The 23,693-nt window shown below is 42.9% G+C and overlaps 1 protein-coding gene across 2 annotated transcripts in view; it reads right to left on the bottom strand.

The window, feature by feature from the left end:
* The window catches only part of LOC126236825 (glutamate receptor ionotropic, kainate 2-like), a 320,846-nt gene that overhangs the window by 92,635 nt on the left and 204,518 nt on the right, over window positions 1-23,693 (bottom strand). For both annotated transcript variants that reach the window (XM_049946425.1, XM_049946426.1), the window contains 2 exons: window positions 20,772-20,856; window positions 304-442 (listed from right to left, as the gene is read on the bottom strand). In XM_049946425.1, the coding sequence (XP_049802382.1) occupies window positions 304-442; window positions 20,772-20,856 (224 nt within the window). The remainder of the gene's footprint in view (window positions 1-303; window positions 443-20,771; window positions 20,857-23,693) is intronic.

The following is a 23,693-nucleotide window of genomic DNA, read 5'->3' as shown; positions in this document are numbered from 1 at the left end:
ATGAATCATTTAACAGCTATGGATAGTATGCTGCTTTTTTTCACAGAGTATAAAACATCTGGAAACTCGAGAGCTTTTCGTCAAACGTAGTCAAGTTTTTCGAAATAGAGCTTAGTATTTTTTTCCAAAAAGTTAATGAAAAAATCTGTGGTGAATTTTATAGACTCAACCATAAAATACAGGAAGTTTATTTATGCATTTCAAAGTTTTTTCAGAATTTGCTAACAAGGCTGATGTTTGGTAAAACTTCCCGTGGTACATTCATTATCCTTTGTATAGTGCAAAAATTGTTTGTGTACTAACCTTGCCAATATGAAGAATATAACCGAGACTCCAAGATACGCTGTTGCCATGTAGATCCAAACGTCTATCGTGAAAGGATCCAGGAAGGAAAACAGATTAGGATCGGCCTTTTCTGGTTGCTTGTAGAGAATGCTTATTCCTGAAACATTGAGATGAGAGTGGAACACCGACTGAAGGAAAATCTATTCAAGTGCCACATCCAATAAACAATTAAAATGAAGAAAATCTCTTTATTGGCGCTGTCTCTGCGATAATATTAATCCACCATAACAGTTTAAAATTTGTGCCAGACCTCATTCGAACTGGGATCTCTTGCTTGTCGCGAGCGGTAACCTTAAAAGATTATGTAATTGCAATATGCTCCTGGACCGATTTAACACTGTCGCTGACGTATCCTACTGTGAATAATGTGAGGGCCGGCCGAAGTGGCCGTGCGGTTAAAGGCGCTACAGTCTGGAACCGCAAGACCGCTACGGTCGCGGGTTCGAATCCTGCCTCGGGCATGGATGTTTGTGATGTCCTTAGGTTAGTTAGGTTTAACTAGTTCTAAGTTCTAGGGGACTAATGACCTCAGCAGTTGAGTACCATAGTGCTCAGAGCCATTTGAACCATTTGAAGCCAATAAAGTGAGAAAAACAACACTGAAGGAACGATTTTTATGGAGGCGTCGCGCTGTATCACAGACCACGGGATGTAACATCCATGAAAACACTCAAAACAGTGAAGCCATTTCAATTCAGTTTCACACTTTTCTTTGAGTTCAGTGTTTTCACGAATATTAACGTCCTCGGGTCTTTGGTACAACCGGTGCCTACGCTGTATCCATTCCCTCGGTGGCGCTCTTCCTACATACCCGGTAGGAGAAACGCTAGCGTCAGTGCTCTGAAGTAAGGGAACAAAAAATCAGTCACTGCAATCATAAATCATTTGTAGAACGTGCTCGAAAGGGTTAATAGATTAAAGCAGTTGCTTACAACAAGCAGTGTCCAGATTCCGGTCTGGCGCAAACTGTAGTCTCGATAGATAAAGTACTGATGTGCACAAGATAGTGACATAAATTAATGATTTTTCATAACATTTTACAATGAATTTTTTATACACCAGGGTAGAGTAATATACGAGTATGTTAGATTCGTGTCACCGGCTGGCAATGAAAAAATAGGTACGTTATTATGAGCATTTGTCTCATCTTGCTTCGTTTAGGAGCTATTGTGTGTGTTTGCTTTTATCTAAGGGATGCTAAAATTTGAAAAAAATTGTCTAATACAGGGTGGTCCATTGATAGTGACCGGGCCAAATATCTCATGAAATAAGCATCAAACGAAAAAACTACAAAGAACGAAACTCGTCTAGCTTGAAGGGGGAAACCAGATGGCGCTATGGTTTGCCCGCTAGATGGCGCAGCCATAGGTCAAACGGATATCAACTGCGTTTTCTTAAAAATAGGAACCTCCATTTTTATTACATATTCATGTAGTACGTAAAGCAATATGAATGTTTTAGTTGGACCACTTTTTTCGCTTTGTGATAGATGGCGCTGTAATAGTCACAAACGTATATGTACGTGGTATCACGTAACATTCCGCCAGTGCGGACGGTATTTGCTTCGAGATACATTACCCGTGTTAAAATGGACCGTTTACCAATTGCGGAAATGGTCGATATCGCGTTGATATATGGCTATTGTGATCAAAATGCCCAAAGGGCATGCTGCTCGATATCCTGGACGACATCATCCAAGTGTCCGGACCGTTCGCCGGATAGTTACGTTATTTAAGGAAAAGAAGTGTTCAGCCACATGTGAAACGTCAACCACGACCTGCAACAAATAATGATGACCAAGTGGGTATTTATCTGCTGTCACGGCTAATCCGCACATCGGTAGCAGACAAATTGCACGAGAATCGGGAATCTCAAAAACGTCGGTGTTGAGAATTCTATATCAACATCGATTGCACCAGTACCGTATTACTATGCACCAGGAATTGCATTGCGACGACTTTGAACGTCGTGTGCAGTTCTGCCACTTGGCACAAGAGAAATTACGGGACGATGTCAGATTTTTTGCAGGCGTTCTGTTTAGCGACGAATCGTCATTCACCAACAGCGGTAACGTAAACCGGCATAATATGCACTATTGGGCAACGGAAAATCCACGATGGCTGCGACAAGTGGAACATCAGCGACCTTGGCGGGTTAATGTATGGTGCGGCATTAAGGGAGGAAGGATAATTGGCACCCATTTTATCGATCTCTATCTAAATGGTGCAGTGTATGCTGATTTCCTACGTAATGTTCTACCGATGTTACTACAAGATGTTTCATTGCATGACTGAATGGCGATGTACTTCCAACATGATGGATATCCGCCACATAGCTCGCGTGCGGTTGAAGCGGTACTGAATAGCATATTTCATGACAGGTGGATTGGTCGTGGACGGCCCGCACGCTCACCGGATCTGACGTCCCCGGATTTCTTTCTGTGGGGAAAGTTGAAAGATATTTGCTGCCGTGGTCCACCGACAACGCCTGACATCATGCGTCAGCGAATTGTCAATGCATGTGCGAACATTAAGGAAGGCGAACTACTCGCTCTTGAGAGGAATGTCGTTACACGTATTGCCAAATGCACTGAGGTTGACGGACATCATTTTGAGCATTTATTGCATTAATGTGGTATTTACAGGTAATCACGCTGTAACAGCATGCCTTCTCAGAAATGATAAGCTCACAAAGGTACCTGTATCACATTGGAACAACCGATGTAAAATGTTCAAACGTACCTACGTTCTACATTTTAATTTAAAAAAACCTACCTGTTACCAACTGTTCGTCTAAAATTATGAGCCATATGTTTGTGACTATTACAGCGCCACCTATCACAAAGCGAACAAAGTGGCCCAACTAAAACATTCATATTTATTTACGTACTACACGAATATGTAATAAATATGGGGATTCCTATTTAAAAAAACGCAGTTGATATCCGTTTGACCTATGGCAGCTCCATCTAGCGGGCAGTCAGTAGGCCACTGACTGTGCACGACCGCAGAGCCAAAGATACTGCTTCTGGTGTGAGATTATAGTGTTGGAGTAAGAGAGCGCTTGGCGCATAGTTGTAGGCAGCTGTCTGTTAGCGAAAGACGATGGAGTAGGCAGTTTTTGTGGTGTTAGATTAATGTAGGGATTACGAGAATATGTAAGCAGTAGTCTTCCCAGAAGCATGGTAAATATGTTAAATAATTATGATTTTTGTCTTGCCAGCGCGTTAGTGTAGATGAGTTGGCTGATAATTTGTAATTGTTGAGTAACCCCAGAATATATGTAAACTGATTTGATAAAAGGGCTAGTTAGATATTTCATTTTTTAAATGTTTCTAAGATTTGTTAACAGAACTATATGTAATTTGATGATGGTGCATTTATGCTGGTTTTAGTGAGATTAGATAATACTGTGTACATCTCATTTTTTATGGATCAATTAATTAACAGGATATAGTATTCTAACCACTCTAACTTCAGTTAAAGATGTTTTCGAAAAGACATACTTAACTTGCAATATAATTTTGCTAAAAGAATTCAGTGTTAGTAATTCACCACAATCAGCACCGTGTCCCTGTCCAGGTCAGACGTTTTTGAAAGAAGTTGGATTTTTCATAAATGATTTCATTAATTACCCAAAACTATTTCATGTGCATTTCAAAGTATTACAGCCACCATTGCACACCGCAGAGCCTGGAGGTAGCACATTTATATTTTTTTGAGAGACCAGAATATATCGCGTTCTACCTTTGCTGTTATAAAGGTAAGATAAATTATTTTAATTGTTATGTGCACATGGACGAAAGTTATCAGTATTGAACAGAGCCAGAGGATTCAGTGCCTAAGGGGCTGAATGTATTTTGCAGTGATTGTATTTCTTTATTGGTATTTGGAGTTACATTACCCAAACTGTTCGTATAAAGTTTTTGCTAACAATGACACAGAGTAAGCACACCACTTGCACTTACAACACGCTACACGATAATTTGAGTTTAGTATCCATTCCACAGTTCAGACATTCATTCAATGTAATCGTAAAGTTTTCTTTTTTAAAGAACGTTACACTAAAACAGAATATTATTGTGCGCGATGTAGTAAGTTCTGATTGTTGTCTGGCTTTATGTCACGCCACAGAAGTTCGGTCTCTTTCCAGGCGTCGTCTTTGCTCTGCTCTCTGGCGATGTCTTTTAACGATGCTGAAATATAATTTTCGAAAGTTACCTGTTTAATGTAGAGAAGGCTGAAATTAGTTTGACAGAAATTAGCGGCGATTTCTTGCTAGTTACTGCACAGTGAGCGTGGAAGTGCTTCTGCTACAGTATTCTGGGTTCCTGGGATGTGGACAGTCATAAAATCAAATTCCTGCAAATAAAGTTTCCAGCGACTAAGTCTGTCATGTGTGAATTTAGCTGATAAAAGAAATTGAATAGCTCTGTGTATCTGTGTGTGCTGTTGTGTGTCTGCCGTAGAGAAAGTGACGAAAGTTAGTGGTTCAAAATGGTTCAAATGGCTCTGAACACTATGCGACTTAACATCTGTGGTCATAGAACTTAGAACTACTTAAACCTAACTAACCTAAGGACATCACACACATCCATGCCCGAGGCAGGATTCGAGCCTGCGACCGTAGCAGTCGCGCGGGAAAGTTAGTGAAAGCTCAAACAACACTAACGTTTCGAGTTCAGTGATAGGATAATTTCTTTCACCCGAGTAGCAAAGGCGATGTTTTTCTTCATAGTTGTACCATTTTCCTCTATTTCCTGAAGTACATAGACACCAAGAGGAGTCTTGGAGCTGTCTGTAGCAATCGAAAAATTCTTTGTCGTGTCAGGATGTGATAGAAATGGAGCGTTAAGTAAAGCATTTTTTAGACTGAGAAACTCGGACTGTGCTTGGTCATCCCACGACCAGATAGAACTTTTACCAGTAAGATGACAATCTAGGCGTATCTAGTGCAAAGTGGTGTATGAAACGGCGAAGAAATTGATCGAGCCGAGAAAGAAAAAAATGTTCAAATGTGTGTGAAATCTTATGGGACTTAACTGCTAAGGTCATCAGTCCCTAAGCTTACACGCTAATTAAAGTAAATTATCCTAAGGACAAACACACACACACCCATGCCCGAGGGAGGAGTCGAATCTCCGCCGGGACCAGCCACACAGTCCAGAACTGCAGCGCCCTAGATCGCTCGGGTTTAGCCGAAGAAGATGCGACGTTGTTTTTTGGTAGGCGGAATTGTAACGTCACGGATGGCTTGTAGTTTGTAGGGTCGGGCGTAATGCCGTCAGATGAAATTACGTGACCTAGAAATTTAATGGAAGCCTTGCCAAAATGAGAGTTCACGATAACACCTTCTGTAAGAAAAGTTTGCCGTAGCATGCGAAGAACAGAATTCTGATCCGACCAAGAAGATTATGCAGTTAGAATGTCGTCAATGTATGTGGTGATTCTGTCTTTTAATTCATTTGGGAGAATAGTATTCATCGCACGGATGAATGCAGCGGAGCTAATTGTTAACCCAAAAGACAATTTACAAAATTGGTGGCAGATGCCAAAACAAAGGAAAGCAGTGTATTTTCGGCAATTAGGATGCAGTTGAATTTGCCAGAATCCAAATTTTAGTTCCAAATGGATTGACGTCCCGTGAAATTTTTGCAAGTGTTCTTCCAGCGTTTGCGGACGATCGGTTTCGGCAATGATGATGTTGATCTGACGTGAATCCAGCACAAGACAAATTGAGCCATCTTTCTTGTTAACAACGTGAAGAGGGTTAAACAAAACTGGACATCGTTCCTGGTACATTATTAAATATTTCTGAGTGCTGTATAAGAATCTCCTGCAACTGTCGGCGCTCTTCGTCCTTCGAAGCTTTACTTTCATTCACCTTGCTGTTGATCGTCTGCACAACGTCATAATCAAATACGGAAATACGTGTCCGTAAAGAGCGTTGTATGCCAATTGGTATTCTTTGATGTTGAAATGACCTCTACTCTGTAATTATCTTGCTCCTCAGCTGACAAAATATTCTGAAAAGTGACAGATAGTTGTTGCGTATCGGATTTCAGTATAAGCAATAACTTCTTAAAGTTGATAACAGCATCTTGCTCGACAAGGAAATCTATTCCAAGTATGACGTCTGTTGTTAAGAGTGGAACGATCCAGAAATTAGCATGAAAAGTGTGATCAGCAAGTATAAAAGATGGGTGGTTTTGCAGTTTCACATCTACTCCCTTGTTGAGACTGCGCCTCGAACTTTCGTTTTACCAAGTGGAAAGGTAGGACAGATATTGTAGGCGTTACATTTTTGAAATGCTGTTTAAAGGTGAACCAGAGTCGATCACCTCAGAAAATAAATATAAGCCAATATTAATTTCAACTATGGGATGAGAAACATTCTTTTTAGTCTGGTGTCTCTCTTGTAATAGTGTATACCTAATATTGTCGGAAGCTATGACGTTTTGCTGAACGGTATCATGAGTAGCAGAATAACATTGTACATTTTCCGATTGAACTGCGTCGGTAGTTTCTAGTCATACACTACTAGCTGGCTGATTGGAGGCTGAAGATTGCTGTGGTAGGTCCATTATTTGTACTGTACGATGGTTTTGGTCTGCAGAATGCTGCAGTGGATGGAAACGAATATTAGGTTTATTAAGAATGACCTGAGGCTAATTCTGATGAAAGTTGCTGTTGCCGAAATTACTCTTAAATTGGTGGTTATTCCCTTTATGTTTGTTGTGAAAATTACTTTCCTGTTGATCATTTCGATGTGACTGCGACCACTGGTTTTTGAGGGAGAAATTAGATTGGGCTGTACTGACAAAGCTTGGCGGCGGCACATTGACCTTCGGTTGAGCTTGTAGACCGTACTGTTGGTGAATATTTCCGGGCTGCTGCGGCTGCGGCAAGAACTGCAGCTGGAAACTGTGACTGACGGCGTCGAAATTCTGTATGTATTATTGCTGCTGCTGAATATGATGGTTGCCAGAATGGTGTCTCTTATTAAAATGTCTATCAAAATCGTTATCGGAACTAAATCTTTTATTTCTTTTGTTACGGAGTGAGCGGGCTTGCTCATTGTAACCGAATAAGTTATTCCCTTGATTGCCGTTATTAAAGTTCTTATGGACAAATGAGTAGTCCGAGTGCTGAATTTCTAATAATTGTAATAAGTCCCTGATGCTGATATTCCTGAGAGTCAGTAAACGGAATGGGAGCTGTGTCGTCTGATTTATTTTCAGTTTGGTTTTCAGATGTTTCTAATCTTGCTGATAGCTCATCACATCTTTCCGTAAGCGTAAGAATGTGTGTGGAATTGTTTGAATCTAAAGCATCGACTTGCTTCTGTAGTTTGCGTGTAGATTTGTTCATATTTTTTAAAATCTGCTTTAATTGTCTCAGTGTCCTGCAACAGCTCTGTTTATTCAAGACGGAAACTTTACGACTCAATGTCACCTGTGCTCTTTTCTTGTACATTTTGGGTTCATGTGACAACAGTGGTTCTGAAAAACAGTTACATCTGTATTTGGTTCTGTGATTGTTTTACTCTGTTAACCTCGTCTGTAATGGAGTTTATACTAGCATCAACATGGGTTGTAAGATTATTAAGCAACTGTTGCTCTACTTCCTGTCTTTTTACTGCTAATGACTGTAAAAACTGATTGTTTTCCTCTGTGTGTTTACGGAGAAAGTCTTTGTGTAGCGTTTCTGAGGTCACAGTGTGAACTTTCTGCTCATTGCCTGGCTATAGCTTCAATTTTATCTCAGAGACGTTTTTCACTGACCTTAATATCTGTATCTACTTGTTTAAAACGCTTATCAGTTGTTTCTGTGTATGATTTAAGCTCGTTATGTATGCTGGAAAAATGATCATCGTTTTTATTAAATCGTTCATTGAACTGAGTGGTGCTGTCAACTTGTTTTTCTCGTATTTCTTGTAACTGAGTGGTGGTGTCAACACGTAGTTCTCGGAACTGAGCCATGGTGTTAACTTGTAGTTCTCCTAACTGAGTATTCTGTTTAATCATCATTTGCATCAGATTTTGAAGCAGCGATACTGTATTCTTTTCAAGTGTTGCGTCGTGTGTCACCTGTGTAGTTTTTTGTGGTGTGGAGACATCTACAACCATGAATGCCTCGTATGTTGCATTATCTGCATAATTACCGTTAATGAAATGTGATGGATTTTTAAAAATAGCCTGAGTACTTTGCACTACGGTGTCCTGACACTATATTGGCATTCTGATAGACAGTACAAGAATTGGGAAGTTCTGTAAAATTTTTTTATTTATTTATAGACGCAGTCACATTCTTATGAGACAGTCATAACCGGTTTCGGCCATAAAATGACCATCTTCAGATTCTAAAGGCGTAATACACTGAACACAGGTTCATGCGTGGGTTTGACAACGCATGAACCTGTGTTATGTGTATACCGCCTATAGAATCTGAAGATGGTCACTGTATGGCGGAAAACGGTTATGACTGTGTCTATAAATGAACAAAAAATTTTTACAAAATAATGAGTCACTCACTCTATTGACGAAATGCGTTAGCAGAATATGGAATCGGTGGGTTCAGGAGGGTAATACGGAATGCCGTGCTGGATCCCAACGGCTTCGTATCACTAGCAGTCGAGATGACAGGCATCTTATCCGCATGGCTGTAACGGATCGTGCAGCGACGTCTCGATCCTGAGTCAACAGATGGGGACGTTTGCAAGACAACAACCATCTGCACGAACAGTTCGACGACGTTTGCAGCAGCATGGACTATCAGCTCGGAGACCATGGCTGCGGTTACCCTTGACGCTGCATCACAGACAGGAGCGCCTGCGATGATGTACTCAACGACGAACCTGGGTGCACGAATGGCAAAACGTCATTTTTTCAGGTGAATCCAGGTTCTGTTTTCAGCATCATGATGGTCGCATCTGTGTTTGGCGACATCGCGATGAACGTACATTGGAAGCGTGTATTCGTCATCGCCATACTGGCGTATCACCCGGCGTGATGGTATGGGGTGCCATTGGTTACACGTTTCGGTCACCTCTTTTTTGCATTGACGCCACTTTGAACAGTGGATGTTATATTTCAGATGTGTTACGATCCGTGTCTTCATTCGATCCCTGCCAAACCCTACATTTCAGCAGGATAATGCACGACCGCATGTTGCACGTCCTGTATGGGCCTTTGTGGATACAGAAAATGTTCGACTGCTGCCCTGGCCAGCACATTCTCTAGATCTCTCACCAATTGAAAACGTCTGGTCGATGGTGGCCGAGCAACTGGCTCATAACAATACGCCAGTCACTACTCTTGATAAACTGTGGTATCGTGTTGAAGCTACATGGGCAGCTGTACCTGTACACGCCATCCAAGCTCTGTTTGGCTCAATGCCCAGGCGTATCAAGGCCGTTATTACGGCCAGAGGTGGTTGTTCTGGGTACTGATTTCTCAGGATCTATGCACCAAAATTGCGTGAAAATGTAATCACATGTCAGTTCTAGTATAATATATCTCTCCAATGAATACCCGTTTATCATCTGCATTTCTTCTTGGTGTAGCAATTTTAATGGCCAGTAGTGTAGGTGAAATCATGTTGTTAGTAAACTGTGCATTACTCTGGGAAGCGGAACACACGTTTTCTGTAGTGCTTTGCATCTGTTGCACAGCAGAGTGGTTACTAGCATCCTCAACATTGTTGTCAATAATCGGAAAATCATCTATTTCGGTATCTCTAACTGTCAGATTACGCGCCGGAAACTTAACATTTTTGCGCGGCATCGTAAATCACATACAGGGTGCAAGTCCAAGGTAAAAAATATTGAACAATTAAATCAATGGAAACCAAGGGGGGCATAAGAATGCCGATGAACTGTGCAAAAATTTTGTAGCTAGTTGCGCCAAAAAAATTAACTACCATTATCGCTACAGAGTGACTGAGAGGACAGAATATATGTACCTATTTCAATATCAAAGATTTCACAAAGCGATGAAAACTTTATGATTACGTTGAATGAATGTCTGAACTGTGGAATGGATACTAAACACGAATTATCGGGTAGCGTGTTGTAAGTGCAAGTGGTATGCTTACTCTGTTTTATTGTTAGCAAAATCTTTATACTAACAGTGTGGGTAATGTAACTCCCAATACCAATAGAGAGCCGGCCGTGGTGGTCTAGCGGTTCTAGGCGCTCAGTCCGGAACCGCGCGACTGCTACGGTCGCAGGTTCGAATCCTGCCTCGGGCATGGATGTGTGTGATGTCCTTAGGTTAGTTAGGTTTAAGTAGTTGTAAGTTCTAGGGGACTGATGACCACAGATGTTAAGTCCCATAGTGCTCAGAGCCATTTGAACCATTTGAACCAATAGAGAAATACAGTCACTGCAAAATACATTCAGCCGCTTAGGAACTGAGTCCCCTGATCCTGTTCAGTGCTGATGACTTTGGTCCCTGTGCACATAACAAATAAATTAAATTATCTTACCTCTCAAGCAGCAACGGTGGAACGCAATATATTCTGATATTTCACAAAATATATAAATTGATAGCTCCAGGCTCTGCGGTGTGCAATGGTGGCTGTAATACTTTGAAATGCACATGACATTGTTTTGGGTGATAAATGAAAACATTTATGAAAAACCCAACTTCTTTGAAAAATAGATGACCTGGACAGGGGCACGGTGCTGATTGTGGTGAATTACTAACACTGAATTTTTTTAGCAAAATTGTATTGCAAATTAAGTTTGTCTTTTCAAAAACATCTACAACTGAAGTTACATTGGTTAGAATAATATATCATATTTACTAATTGATCCACAAAAAATGAGTTGTATACAACAAGTATTGTCTAACCTAACTAAATCAGTATAAATGCAAATCATCCAATTGCATACAGCTCTGTTAACAAATCTTAGAAACATTAAAAAATGAAATATCTAACTACCCTTTTTTATCAAATCAGTTTACATATATTCTGGGGTTACTTAACAATTACAAATTATCAGCCAACTCATCTATACTAGCACGCTGGAAAAACAAAAATCAAAATTATATAACATCCTTACCTTGCTTATGGGAAGACTTCTGCTTACATGTTCACGTAATCCCTACATTAATCTAACACTTGGTAGCTTCATACAGCACACCACAAAAACTGCCTACTCCGTCGTCTTTCGATCCAGACAGCTACCTACAACTGTGTGCCATGCGCTCTTACTCCAACACTACAATCTCAGACCAGAAGCAGTATCTTTGGATCTGCGGTCGAGCACATCCAGCGGTCCACTTCATAAAGCCTATCAGAGACATACCTCTTTTATAATATCATAGCTTCAGTTTAGTTTACATTAATATTCTTATCGCATTCTGGTGCCACATACAAGTGTGTCCCAGTAGACTCCTTTCACAATCACCAATTTTCTTCTCCGAATGCGAAAATATTTTGTTCATAGCGACCTACACAGGGCGGATCGAGCATCATAATAAAATACGGGAAATCTGAGCTCGCACGGAAAGATATAGGTGTTCCTTTATTCCCCTCACTGTAAGAGATTGGAGTAACAGAGAATTATTGTGAATTTGATTCGATGAACCTTTTGGCAAGCACTTAAATGTGACTTGCAGAGTATCCAAGTAGATGTAGATGTAGATGTAGATGCACACTTAAAGACCAACGCCCACAATATGCTCAGACATACACGGCTGGCCATTCAAATTGCTACACCACGAAGATGACGTGCTACAGATGCAAAATTTAACCGACAGGAAGAAGATGCTGTGTTATGCAAATGAATAGCTTTTCAGAGCATTCACACAAGGTTGGTGCCGGTGACGACACCTAAAACGTGCCTACAAGAGGAAAGTTTCCAACCGATTTCTCATACACAAACAGCAGTTGACCGGCTTTGCCTGGTGAAACGTTGTTGTGATGCCTCGTGTAAGGAGGAGAAATGCATACCATCACGTTTCCGACTTTGATAAAGGTCGGATTGTAGCCTATCGCGATTGCGGTTTATTGTATCGCGACTTGCTGCTCTCGTTGGTCGAGATCCAATGACTGTTAGCACAATATGGATTCGGTGGGTTCAGGAGGGTAATACGGAACGCCGTGGTGGATCCCAACGGCTTCGTATCACTAGCAGTCGAGATGACAGGCATCTTATCCGCATGGCTGTAACGGATCGTGCAGCCACGTCTCGATCCATGAGTCAACACATGGGGACGTTTGCAAGACAAAAACCGTCTGCACGAACAGTTCGACGACGTTTGCAACAGCATGGACTATCAGCTCGGAGACCCTGGCTTCGGTTACCCTTGACGCTGCATCACAGACAGGAGCGCCTGCGATGGTGTACTCAACGACGGACCTGGATGCATGAATGGCAAAACGTCATTTTTTCGGTTGAATCCAGGTTCGGTTTACAGCATCATGATGGTCGCATCCGTGTTTGGCGACATCACGGTGAACGCACATTGGAAGCGTGTATTCGCCATCGCCATACTGACATATCACCCGGCGTGATGGTATGGGGTGCCATTGGTTACACATCTCGGTCACCCCTTGTTTGCATTGACGGCACTTTGAACAGTGGACGTTACATTTCAGATGTATCTATGGACCCAAATTGCGTGAAAATGTAATCACATATTAGTTCCAGTATAATATATTTGTCCAATGAAAACCCGTTCATCACCTGCATTTCATCTTGGTGTAGCAATTTTAATGGCCAGTAGTGTATGACAAAGAAAATTTCTTCTTCATGGAAATGCCAATTCACATGCTGGAAACCGAGTGAAGTAAACCCCAAAGGGAACAGATATCGCCCCTTCCAATTATCCGATTACTATTTGTTTCGATCCATGCAGCATGGCCTTGCTGAACAACACTACACATCTTTTAATGAACTCGAAAACTGTCTCCATGAGCGGATCACAACAAAAGAACCTGAATTGTTTGTATCACAGAATCCATTTGTCATCGGAAAAGTTGGAAAAGGTTGTAGCCTCAAATTAATATGTCTTTTCCGTCCAACAAACAGTGAAAATAAATTCAAGTACCCAAGAGTTACACACTATCTCGTTAATATGATCACTTGTCACAAGCCTGAATAAACACTTTTTACAACACAGGCGTGCAGAAAGAGTCAGTGAGGTTCTGCAAGACTTCTGATGTGAGACCATGTCGACCCCAGTGCCGTGACCACCTACGCAGCCGCCCGGAATTAGCCGGGCGGTCTAGGGGCGCTGCAGTCATGGACTGTGCGGCTGGTCCCGGCGGAGGTTCGAGTCCTCCCTCGGGCATGGGTGTGTGTGTTTATCCTTAGGATAGGTTAAGTAGTGTGTAAGCTTAGGGACTGATGACCTTAGCAGTTAAGTCCCATAAAATTACACACACATTTGAACATTTTTTGAACCACCTACGCTACGTTTCTTACTTGCGGGTCCATGGCGCGAACAGTCCGATCGAGGTGCTCTCACAGACTGTCGACTGCGTTTAAATCCGGGAATCTGGTGGCCAGGGGAGTACGGTAAACTCATTCTGGTGGTTTTCGAACCACGAAAGTGCACTGTCAGCTGTGTGACACGTTGCATTGCCCTGCTGCTTGATACCATGGTGCTGACGAAAAGTGAACTTCATGTAGCGGAGGACATGGTCCCTAGGCATAAATGCATACTTGTGTTGATTCATTGTGTCTTCCAGAATGACTAGATCACACGGAATGCCACGAAAACATTCCCAAGATCATAACGCTCTCTCCTCCAGCCTCGACCATTCTGGCTATCGTTGCAGGGTGTTTACGTTTTAGACGTTTCAAGCCGTACACGGCAATGGTCATCTTTCGGATGGAGCACAAAATGTAATTCATCTGAAAAGACCACCTGTCGCCTCTCAATGAACGTCGAGTTGCGGTATTGGCGTGCAAAATTCGAACCCTCGTCGCTGATGAACAGCAGTCAGCGTGTTTGAATGAACCAGGCACCTACTGCGAAGGCCCAAGCACAATTACGTTCGCTGAGCGGTCGTAGAGGACACATTGTTGGCATCCTCTTGGTACGTCTGGGGGATCAGCTGCTCAACAGTTACACCTGTATTTACTATCAAAAACAGTCTTCATCACAATTTATTTATTACGGTGACCGGATTCGACCGCTACTGTGGTCATCTTCAGACCTACAAGTCGTGTACAAAGCTTTAATTAAAGATAATACATAAATTTATAAAGCTATAAAACGATGAATTACTAATGAGTAAGAATCTCCTTCTGGTGGTAAATAACTATTGGAGAAACCACTGCACGTCTTACTATACAGGGTGGTCCATTGATAGTGACCGGGCCAAATATCTCACGAAATAAGGATCGAACTAAAACAAAATCTACCAAGAACGAAACTCGTCTTGCTTGAAGGGGGAAACCGGATGGCGTTATGATTGGCCCGCTAGATGGCGCTGCCATAGGCCAATCGGATATCAACTGCGGTTTTTTTTAAAAGTAGGAACCCCCATTTTTTATCACATATTCGTGTAGTACGTAAAGAAATATGGATGTTTTACATGGATGAATATTTAATAAAAATGGGGGTTCCTATTTTAAAAAAACGCAATTGATATCCGTTTGACCTATGGAAGCGCCATCTAGCGAGCCAACCATAGCGCCATCTGTTTTCCCCCTTCAAGCTAGACAAGTTTCGGACTTTGTAATTTTTTCGTTTGACGCTTATTTCCTGAGATATTTGGCCCAGTCACGATCAATGGAACACCCTGTATATAATGGAGGCTCCTCCCACTTCTGACGCAATGATGTCATTACTAACCAATGGGTTATAGGTCGAATAACAATGTAAAATTTCTTATTTAAAAGAACATTGTGAAGAAAGGAAAATAAACACACACTACACTTAGCTTGTTCAACAGCTATTATCAATTTAGAAGTGTTAAAAATATTTAAACATGTGGGATAAATGAACTTCGTGTTGACAGTACATGGCTTGCCCTCTCAAGGCCTGATAGTGAACCGTTTGGAACCACTGGTTGCCATGGCGAAGTTGGACGCCGTTCCAAAGATGTGGCAGCAGGCTTCTTTCCACTGAAGTTGTTAAGTCGATAGGCAAACTAGTGGTTGCATGGTGAGGATAAACTACAGTCCAAAGATGTGGTTGGTTGGTTGGTTTGGGGAAGGAGACCAGACAGCGAGGTCATCGGTCTCATCGGATTAGGGAAGGATGGGGAAGGAAGTCGGCCGTGCCCTTTGAAAGGAATCATCCCGGCATTTGCCTGGAGTGATTTAGGGAAATCACGGAAAACCTAAATCAGGGTGGCCGGACGCGGGATTGAACCGTCGTCCTCCCGAATGCGAGTCCAGTGTCTAACCACTGCGCCACCTCGCTCGGTCCAAAGATGTGGCAGCAGGCTTCTTTCTAACAAAGTTGCTGCGAAAGTGGAATGGCAAAAACTGTCACGTCAGACAATGTACTATTAAGCAGCAATGTGTCTTTATTGAAACGATTTTCAATGAGTAGGCTGCAATAATCGCTAACTGACATGTGTAGTACATGCTGCACAGATACGATTTAATGGTGTAATAAAAGACTTCCATTTACATAGATTACATAATAATTCTTACAGATCAATACCAAGGAAAAAAAAAGAATCGAGAGGGCACAGTAGTTGTGCATATTTATGAAATATTGTCTATGAAGTTCATATGTAGATACCATTTTTTTTTACATGTGAGAATTTTTAAAAGGCATTACTATGTCTTATGTTGCATGCCAGTCTTATAAACAAATAAAAACAATGAAAATGGAAGGAATTTAAAATTATAATACTACGAGCTGTAGTGTCAAACGTAAAGGGATGTGAATTAGCAATATGCAGTCTTCAAGCATATAAGCAAACATTCTAAAAACATATAGTCAGTCATAAAATAATGTTTGGCGAAATAAAATTACAAAGTAAATATAAAATATTTCCTAAAGGTATTGATAATTTTAAAAACGAAGGACAGACGAGTGAGCATTCTAAAGCAGATCGTCAAAAAACTCAGAGAAATGTTTGTCTTTGAATTCAAGTTGCTCATTTAAAACAGATAACGGTTTACTTTTGCGAAGTGAATAGATTTCAGTTTCTTGTAAAGTATTTAGCAGTAGTCCTTTTGGCACAGTCTGTAATATTTTCAAATTGTTAGAAATGCAACCCTCAGAATGATTGTATCCATCAAGATGTTGACCAAATGTTGGTTTCGTACGTGCAGTACCAGTAATGTGTTCCTTAAAACGTGTTAGAAAGTTACGGCCAGTTTGCCCATTTGACCAGTATACTGTTTCTCACAGTCATTACATAGTATTTTGTAAACATCTGACTTTTGGTATATATTTGATTCCCCATTTGTGCGTTTGAGTTTCATCTGTAGTGGGTTATTGGCTTTGAATGCTATTGTCACACTTGTATTCTTAAATTATTTATTTATTTTATCTGAATTAGGTCACTTGTGCATCATTTTAGTAAATCTCTTCTTGGAACTTATAACAGAATCATTTGTTTGTTGTAATTTTTGATATGACAGATCAGCCTGATGGGTATTATAATTGTTAGCAACTGCTATCATTTTTAAGGTATGAATTTCCATCTTGACTGCATGTGGTTGAAGAGGTAATTTCAATATCCTATGTATCATTGTTTTAAAAAAAATGCCATTTTGTATTTTAATGGATGGCACGATGTAGCATTTATTATTACGTCGTTTGATGAGGGTTTTCTATAAACATAAGCATTATGTTTTCCATTCCTGTTTGCAGTTGTGAGGTCTAAAGATGACCACAGTAGTGGTCGAAACCGGCCACCGTAATAAATAAATTGTGATCAAGATTGTTTTTTGATAGTAAATATTTGTAACACATTGATCATTGTTCATTTCCACAGTGTATTCAAAAGTAATTAGTTACACCTGTATTCGCCTGTACGCATCTCCGCAGCTGCCGTTCACCATTGTCATCTATGGTCTGTGGTGCAGCGCAGTTGCCTAGACGCTGGATTTGGATAGTGCAGCCGGCCGCGGTGGTCTCGCGGTTCTAGGCGCGCAGTCCGGAACCGTGCGACTGCCACGGTCGCAGGTTCGAATCCTGCCTCGGGCATGGATGTGTGTGATGTCCTTAGGTTAGTTAGGTTTAAGTAGTTCTAAGTTCTAGGGGACTGATAACCACAGCAGTTGAGTCCCATAGTGCTCAGAGCCATTTTTTTGGATAGTGCATTTCGCCTTGGATAATATACTTTAGACACGTGGCACGCGAACAGATTGCAAACTTACCCATTTCGTAAATATTTCCACCCTTGGCCCAAAAACAAATAATCATGCCCTTTTGGACGCCATCTAAACCGCTCCATTTCTATCTTACTAAAGCGATTGCACTATTTTCCGCATCCCCGACGCACGTTATACACTCCTGGAAATTGAAATAAGAACACCGTGAATTCATTGTCCCAGGAAGGGGAAACTTTATTGACACATTCCTGGGGTCAGATACATCACATGATCACACTGACAGAACCACAGGCACATAGACACAGGCAACAGAGCATGCATAATGTCGGCACTAGTACAGTGTATATCCACCTTTCGCAGCAATGCAGGCTGCTATTCTCCCATGGAGACGATCGTAGAGATGCTGGATGTAGTCCTGTGGAACGGCTTGCCATGCCATTTCCACCTGGCGCCTCAGTTGGACCAGCGTTCGTGCTGGACGTGCAGACCGCGTGAGACGACGCTTCATCCAGTCCCAAACATGCTCAATGGGGGACAGATCCGGAGATCTTGCTGGCCAGGGTAGTTGACTTACACCTTCTAGAGCACGTTGGGTGGCACGGGATACATGCGGACGTGCATTGTCCTGTTGGAACAGCAAGTTCCCTTGCCGGTCTAGGAATGGTAGAACGATGGGTTCGATGACGGTTTGGATGTACCGTGCACTATTCAGTGTCCCCTCGACGATCACCAGTGGTGTACGGCCAGTGTAGGAGATCGCTCCCCACACCATGATGCCGGGTGTTGGCCCTGTGTGCCTCGGTCGTATGCAGTCCTGATTGTGGCGCTCACCTGCACGGCGCCAAACACGCATACGACCATCATTGGCACCAAGGCAGAAGCGACTCTCATCGCTGAAGACGACACGTCTCCATTCGTCCCTCCATTCACGCCTGTCGCGACACCACTGGAGGCGGGCTGCACGATGTTGGGGCGTGAGCGGAAGATGGCCTAACGGTGTGCGGGACCGTAGCCCAGCTTCATGGAGACGGTTGCGAATGGTCCTCGCCGATACCCCAGGAGCAACAGTGTCCCTAATTTGCTGGGAAGTGGCGGTGCGGTCCCCTACGGCACTGCGTAGGATCCTACGGTCTCGGCGTGCATCCGTGCGTCGCTGCGGTCCGGTCCCAGGTCGACCGGCACGTGCACCTTCCGCCGACCACTGGCGACAACATCGATGTACTGTGGAGACCTCACGCCCCACGTGTTGAGCAATTCGGCGGTACGTCCACCCGGCCTCCCGCATGCCCACTATACGCCCTCGCTCAAAGTCCGTCAACTGCACATACGGTTCACGTCCACGCTGTCGCGGCATGCTACCAGTGTTAAAGACTGCGATGGAGCTCCGTATGCCACGGCAAACTGGCTGACACTGACGGCGGCGGTGCACAAATGCTGCGCAGCTAGCGCCATTCGACGGCCAACACCGCGGGTCCTGGTGTGTCCGCTGTGCCGTTCGTGTGATCATTGCTTGTACAGCCCTCTCGCAGTGTCCGGAGCAAGTATGGTGGGTCTGACACATCGGTGTCATTGTGTTCTTTTTTCCATTTCCAGGAGTGTATATCGTCCACTGTGTGTGCTAGCACCTGCCTTCTGTGAGTGGGTACTATGCATTTACGTCGAACTAGGTGGTAGTCACATTAATAGGAGTGGACCGTGTATTTGTTGAGCGACGCCTTCTATGTGCTGACGAACTTCTCCGACAGTGGAATGGATTCTGAATAAAACCTTTATTTGAAATGGTGTCAGAAAAAAGGTCGCAGCTGGTTTACATGTGTCTACTTCACAAAAAAGGCCCAGGATGCGGACTGTATTATTGTGCTTTAGCCAGAACTGTAATGTTCTGAGAATATTTGGAATTGAGAGTAGCTGGAAAACAAAATGCAATGCATCCAATCTTTGTGTACGCTTTCCTGTATGTTTTAGTGTCTTTTACCCTTTAGTGTCTTTTACCCTTTAGTGACGTTGGTCCCATGTACTGTGGGTGGTTTGCAGCTTGCTGCCTATTTGTTTACCTCCGGACTTGCTTTTCCTGGAGGAGAAGAGGCCGCACACACGATTTGCTATTGCTGTGACACTACCAGAGTTCACAATCTGCTAAAGAACGGTCGCTGGTGCACTTGATTTTAAGAAGAGGACGCGGTTACAAGGTAGGTAATCACAAAATTTTTGTTGACTTTTATGTGGATATGTTTTACATTGATATAATGACACTTGTCATTTTTCTTTGCTTCTTCTTTCTTTCTTTCATGGGTGAACTTTTTTCAATAGTCCCTATACAATGCAGAGTCTTCTGTGAAGATTCTGACGTGGGAAGCATGTTTCTTCGAAACGCATAAAAATGAATACTTCGCATTGTGTGTGGCTGAGACTGTATTTGAGCTTCCAAATTTAGCACAACCGCGGCTTCACATCCATTATCGGTAGAGCCTGTTCTTAAATTCCTTAGAAATGTCCTGGTTGGATGAGATTTGAAAATTGTAACTACTGATATTCAGGGGCCTACAATACCGGCGGCACAGATACAATACAAAACTACAGACTGACCTTCAATATAGCATTGATTTAAAATTGTTGATTCCTAGGAGGTTCTGCAAATGCCCCTTAACAAATGGCCCAGTGTTGCTTTCACTAGCGGAAGATCATTATACAGTAGAACACTGTCATACTTATGAAACAGAAGACTATTTTCTAGCTAAATGTTCGATATTTAATTAGAATAACTAACTAAATAAAAAAGTGTGGTGTTACTTGCCTGAGACTGCAGTCGTGTGTGTGAGTTGCGTTTACGATGTGTGTGTGTGTGTGTGTGTGTGTGTGTATGCGTGTGCGTATGTGTGTCTATTCTTGACAAAGGCCTTAATGGCCAAAAGCTTTAACTGTGAAAGTCTTTTTGTTATGCCTAACTGCGAGTCTGCATCTCTGCTGTGTGGTGAGCAGCAACGTTCCTTCTCATAAGATTGTTACATTCCATCCTGGATTTTCCATTGTTTGATTAAATAAATAAGGAAACAGTTAGGGTTGTGTAGGGTTCTAGCGAGCATTTCAGGTAAATTCCATAGTGAAATAATTTCGTTATGTTGTAGATTCCTATGTTAAGGTCACATAACCAAATGTCTACTCACCAAGGGTCATGAAAGGCATCGTGAAGTCCACAGCAGACTGTCTCTCTTGGGTGATGGTCAGGTCGCAGATAGCCAGGTCTGCTCTCTGAAAAGAAATTGACGTCGACACCTTGAATAAAGAGAGGTAATTATGAGGAAAATAGCAGCTTCCACAACAGCAAAAGAAGAAAATGGCACCGACTTTATGTACAGCTTGACACTACCATGAATCGCTCTCATAGTAGATATCTATCAGTGTGAGATATCCGTACACAAATGAACATACCGAACAAACATAAGGCGTTCTCAGGAGCCAGCAATATAACCCCGTACTGACACTGCCTCTCGGCTTGACAAAGACCTCAAAACAGTGAAGAAGAGCACAAGTTTCTTCACATGTCCATGATTTATAGGACGAGTCAATGTGTGACAGGGTGCCCGAGTGCATCAACTGCAGAACTCACGTGTGCAGCCCTATGAATTCGGCTGTTGTTATTTTGGAAGATTGGAGTGCCCACAGCATATCCAATTTACTTTCTACTTAATTTCAGTTCAATTTACTTTTCTGTCTTTCCTCCTCCACTCCATTTCCCCTTTCCCCTTCCTTCCTTTCTCTTTATCCTTTCCCCTTCCTCCTTTTCCCCCTTACCCCTTTCCCCTTCCTCTCTCCCCCATAGTCCTTTCACCTTCTTCCCTTCTCCCTTCCTCCCTTTCACCCTTCCCAATTCCTCCCCTCTCTCTTTCCTCTTCCTCCATTTCCCCCTACCCCATCCCCTTCCTTCCTTTCCCCTTACCCCTTCCCCTTCTTCCCTTTCCCCCTTGCCCCTTCCCCCTTCTTTCTCCTCCACTGCCCCTTTCCCTTCTTGCCTTCCCCTTTTCCCCCTTTCTGTTTCCTCCATTTCCCCCTTAGTGCTTCCACTTCCTCCTTTCTCCCTCTTCCATTCCTTCCTCCCCCTCTTCCTTTTTCCTCTTCCTCCTTCACCTTCCCCCCTTTCTTCTTTCACCTTCTCATTTCCCTTCCCTTCCTTGGGCAACAGTGGATGTACAACAGAGTGCGTGAATCTTCTTCAGCCCTATAACTTAAGTGCACAGCCATCCGATCATGGCTGGAAGATGGGACTGTTTGCAGTGTACTCAACATGGAAATGTAGAAGAATGGCATACACTTGGATATAAACTTCCTCGTTCATGTTCATGGTAAGCCAAATGAACGGGCCCAATTATGGTGCCAGAAACATGCCAGAAACACCAGAACCACCTGCAGCCTGAACTACACATTCCACGCAGTGCAGGTTAAACGCCGTTGTATAGGCATACATATTAAAATACAGAGATATGTAAACAGGCAGAATACTGCGCTGTGGTCGTCAACGCCTATATCAGACAACAAGTTCTGACGCAATTGTTACATCGGTTACTGATGCTACAGTGGCAGGTCATCAAGAGGTAAGCGAGTTTGAGCGTGGTGTTACAGTGGGCGCAGGAGCGATGGACGCAGCATCTTCCAGGCAGCGATGAAGTGGCGCTTTTCCCGTGCGACCATTTCACGAGTGTACCGTGAATATCAGGAATCTGGTAAAACGTCAGATCTCCGACATCGCTGAGGCAGGAAAAAGATACTGCAAGAACGGCGCAAATGGCTCAAATGGCTCTGAGCACTATGCGACTTAACATCTGAGGTCATCAGTCGCCTAGAATTTAGAACTAATTAAACCTAACTAACCTAAGGACATCACACACATCCATGCCGGAGGCAGGATTCGAACCTGCGACCGTAGCGGTCGCTCGCTTCCAGACTGTAGCGCCTAGAACCGCACAGCCACTACGGCCGGCGCAAGAACGGCACCAACGACGACTGAAGAGAATCGTTCAACGTCACAAAAGTACAAACCTTCCGCAAATTGCTGCATATTTCAATGCTGGGCCATCAGCAAGTGTCAGCGTGCGAATCATTCAACGAAACATTATCGATATGAGCTTCCAGACCGAATGGGCCAATCGTGTACCCTTGACGATCGCACAATGCAGGGCTTTACGCCCCGCCTGGGCCCGTCAACACCGACATTGCACTGTTGATAACTGGAAACATGTCCTGGTCGGACGAGTCTCGTTTAAAATTGTATCGAGCGGATGGACGTGTACAGTATGGAGACAACCTCATGAATCCATGGGCCCTGCATGTCAGCAGGGGACCGTTCAAGCTGGTGGAGGCTCTCTAATGGAGTGGGGCGTGTGCAGTTGGAGTGACATGGGACCCCTGTTACGTCTAGGTACGACTCTGACGGGTGACACGTACGTAACCATTCTATCTGATCACTTGCATCCGTTCATGTCCATTCTGCATTCCGACGTTGGGCAATTCCAGCAGGACCAAGCGACACTCCACACGTCCATAATTGCTACAGAGTGGCTCCAGGAACACTCTTCTGAGTTTAAACACTTCTGCTGGCCACCAAATTCCCCAGATATGAACATTATTGAGCATATCAGGGATGCCTTGCAACGTGCTGTTCAGAAGAGGTCTCCACTGCCTCGTACTCTTACGAATTTATGGACAGCCCTGCAGGATTAATGGTGTCAACTCCCTCCAGCACTACTTCAGACATTAGTGGAGTCCATGCCACGTCGTGTTGCGGCACTTGTGCTTGCTCGCGGGGCTAGGCAGGTGTACCCGTTTCTTTGGGTCTTCAGTGTACTTTACACATATGTTTACAGTCATTACAGTTAACATGCACTCAATACAGTGACTTATACTACAACAGTTACACTTGAGATAATTTGCACTCAAGCTGTTGACATATCGTCACCTAGGAAGTCTTGCATAAGCTCATGAGCCAACGAATAAATAAATAAATATTTAAGAACTTTATAAAGTAACTGATTACATCCATTAGATATTTGAAGCAAAGCATCTTGAGCCTTCAGCTGTGCATGTGCATCCTT

The sequence above is a fragment of the Schistocerca nitens genome, chromosome 2 (genome assembly GCF_023898315.1).
Source record: "Schistocerca nitens isolate TAMUIC-IGC-003100 chromosome 2, iqSchNite1.1, whole genome shotgun sequence".
NCBI lineage: Eukaryota > Metazoa > Arthropoda > Insecta > Orthoptera > Acrididae > Schistocerca > Schistocerca nitens.
This window is presented reverse-complemented; position numbering and strand designations above follow the sequence as displayed.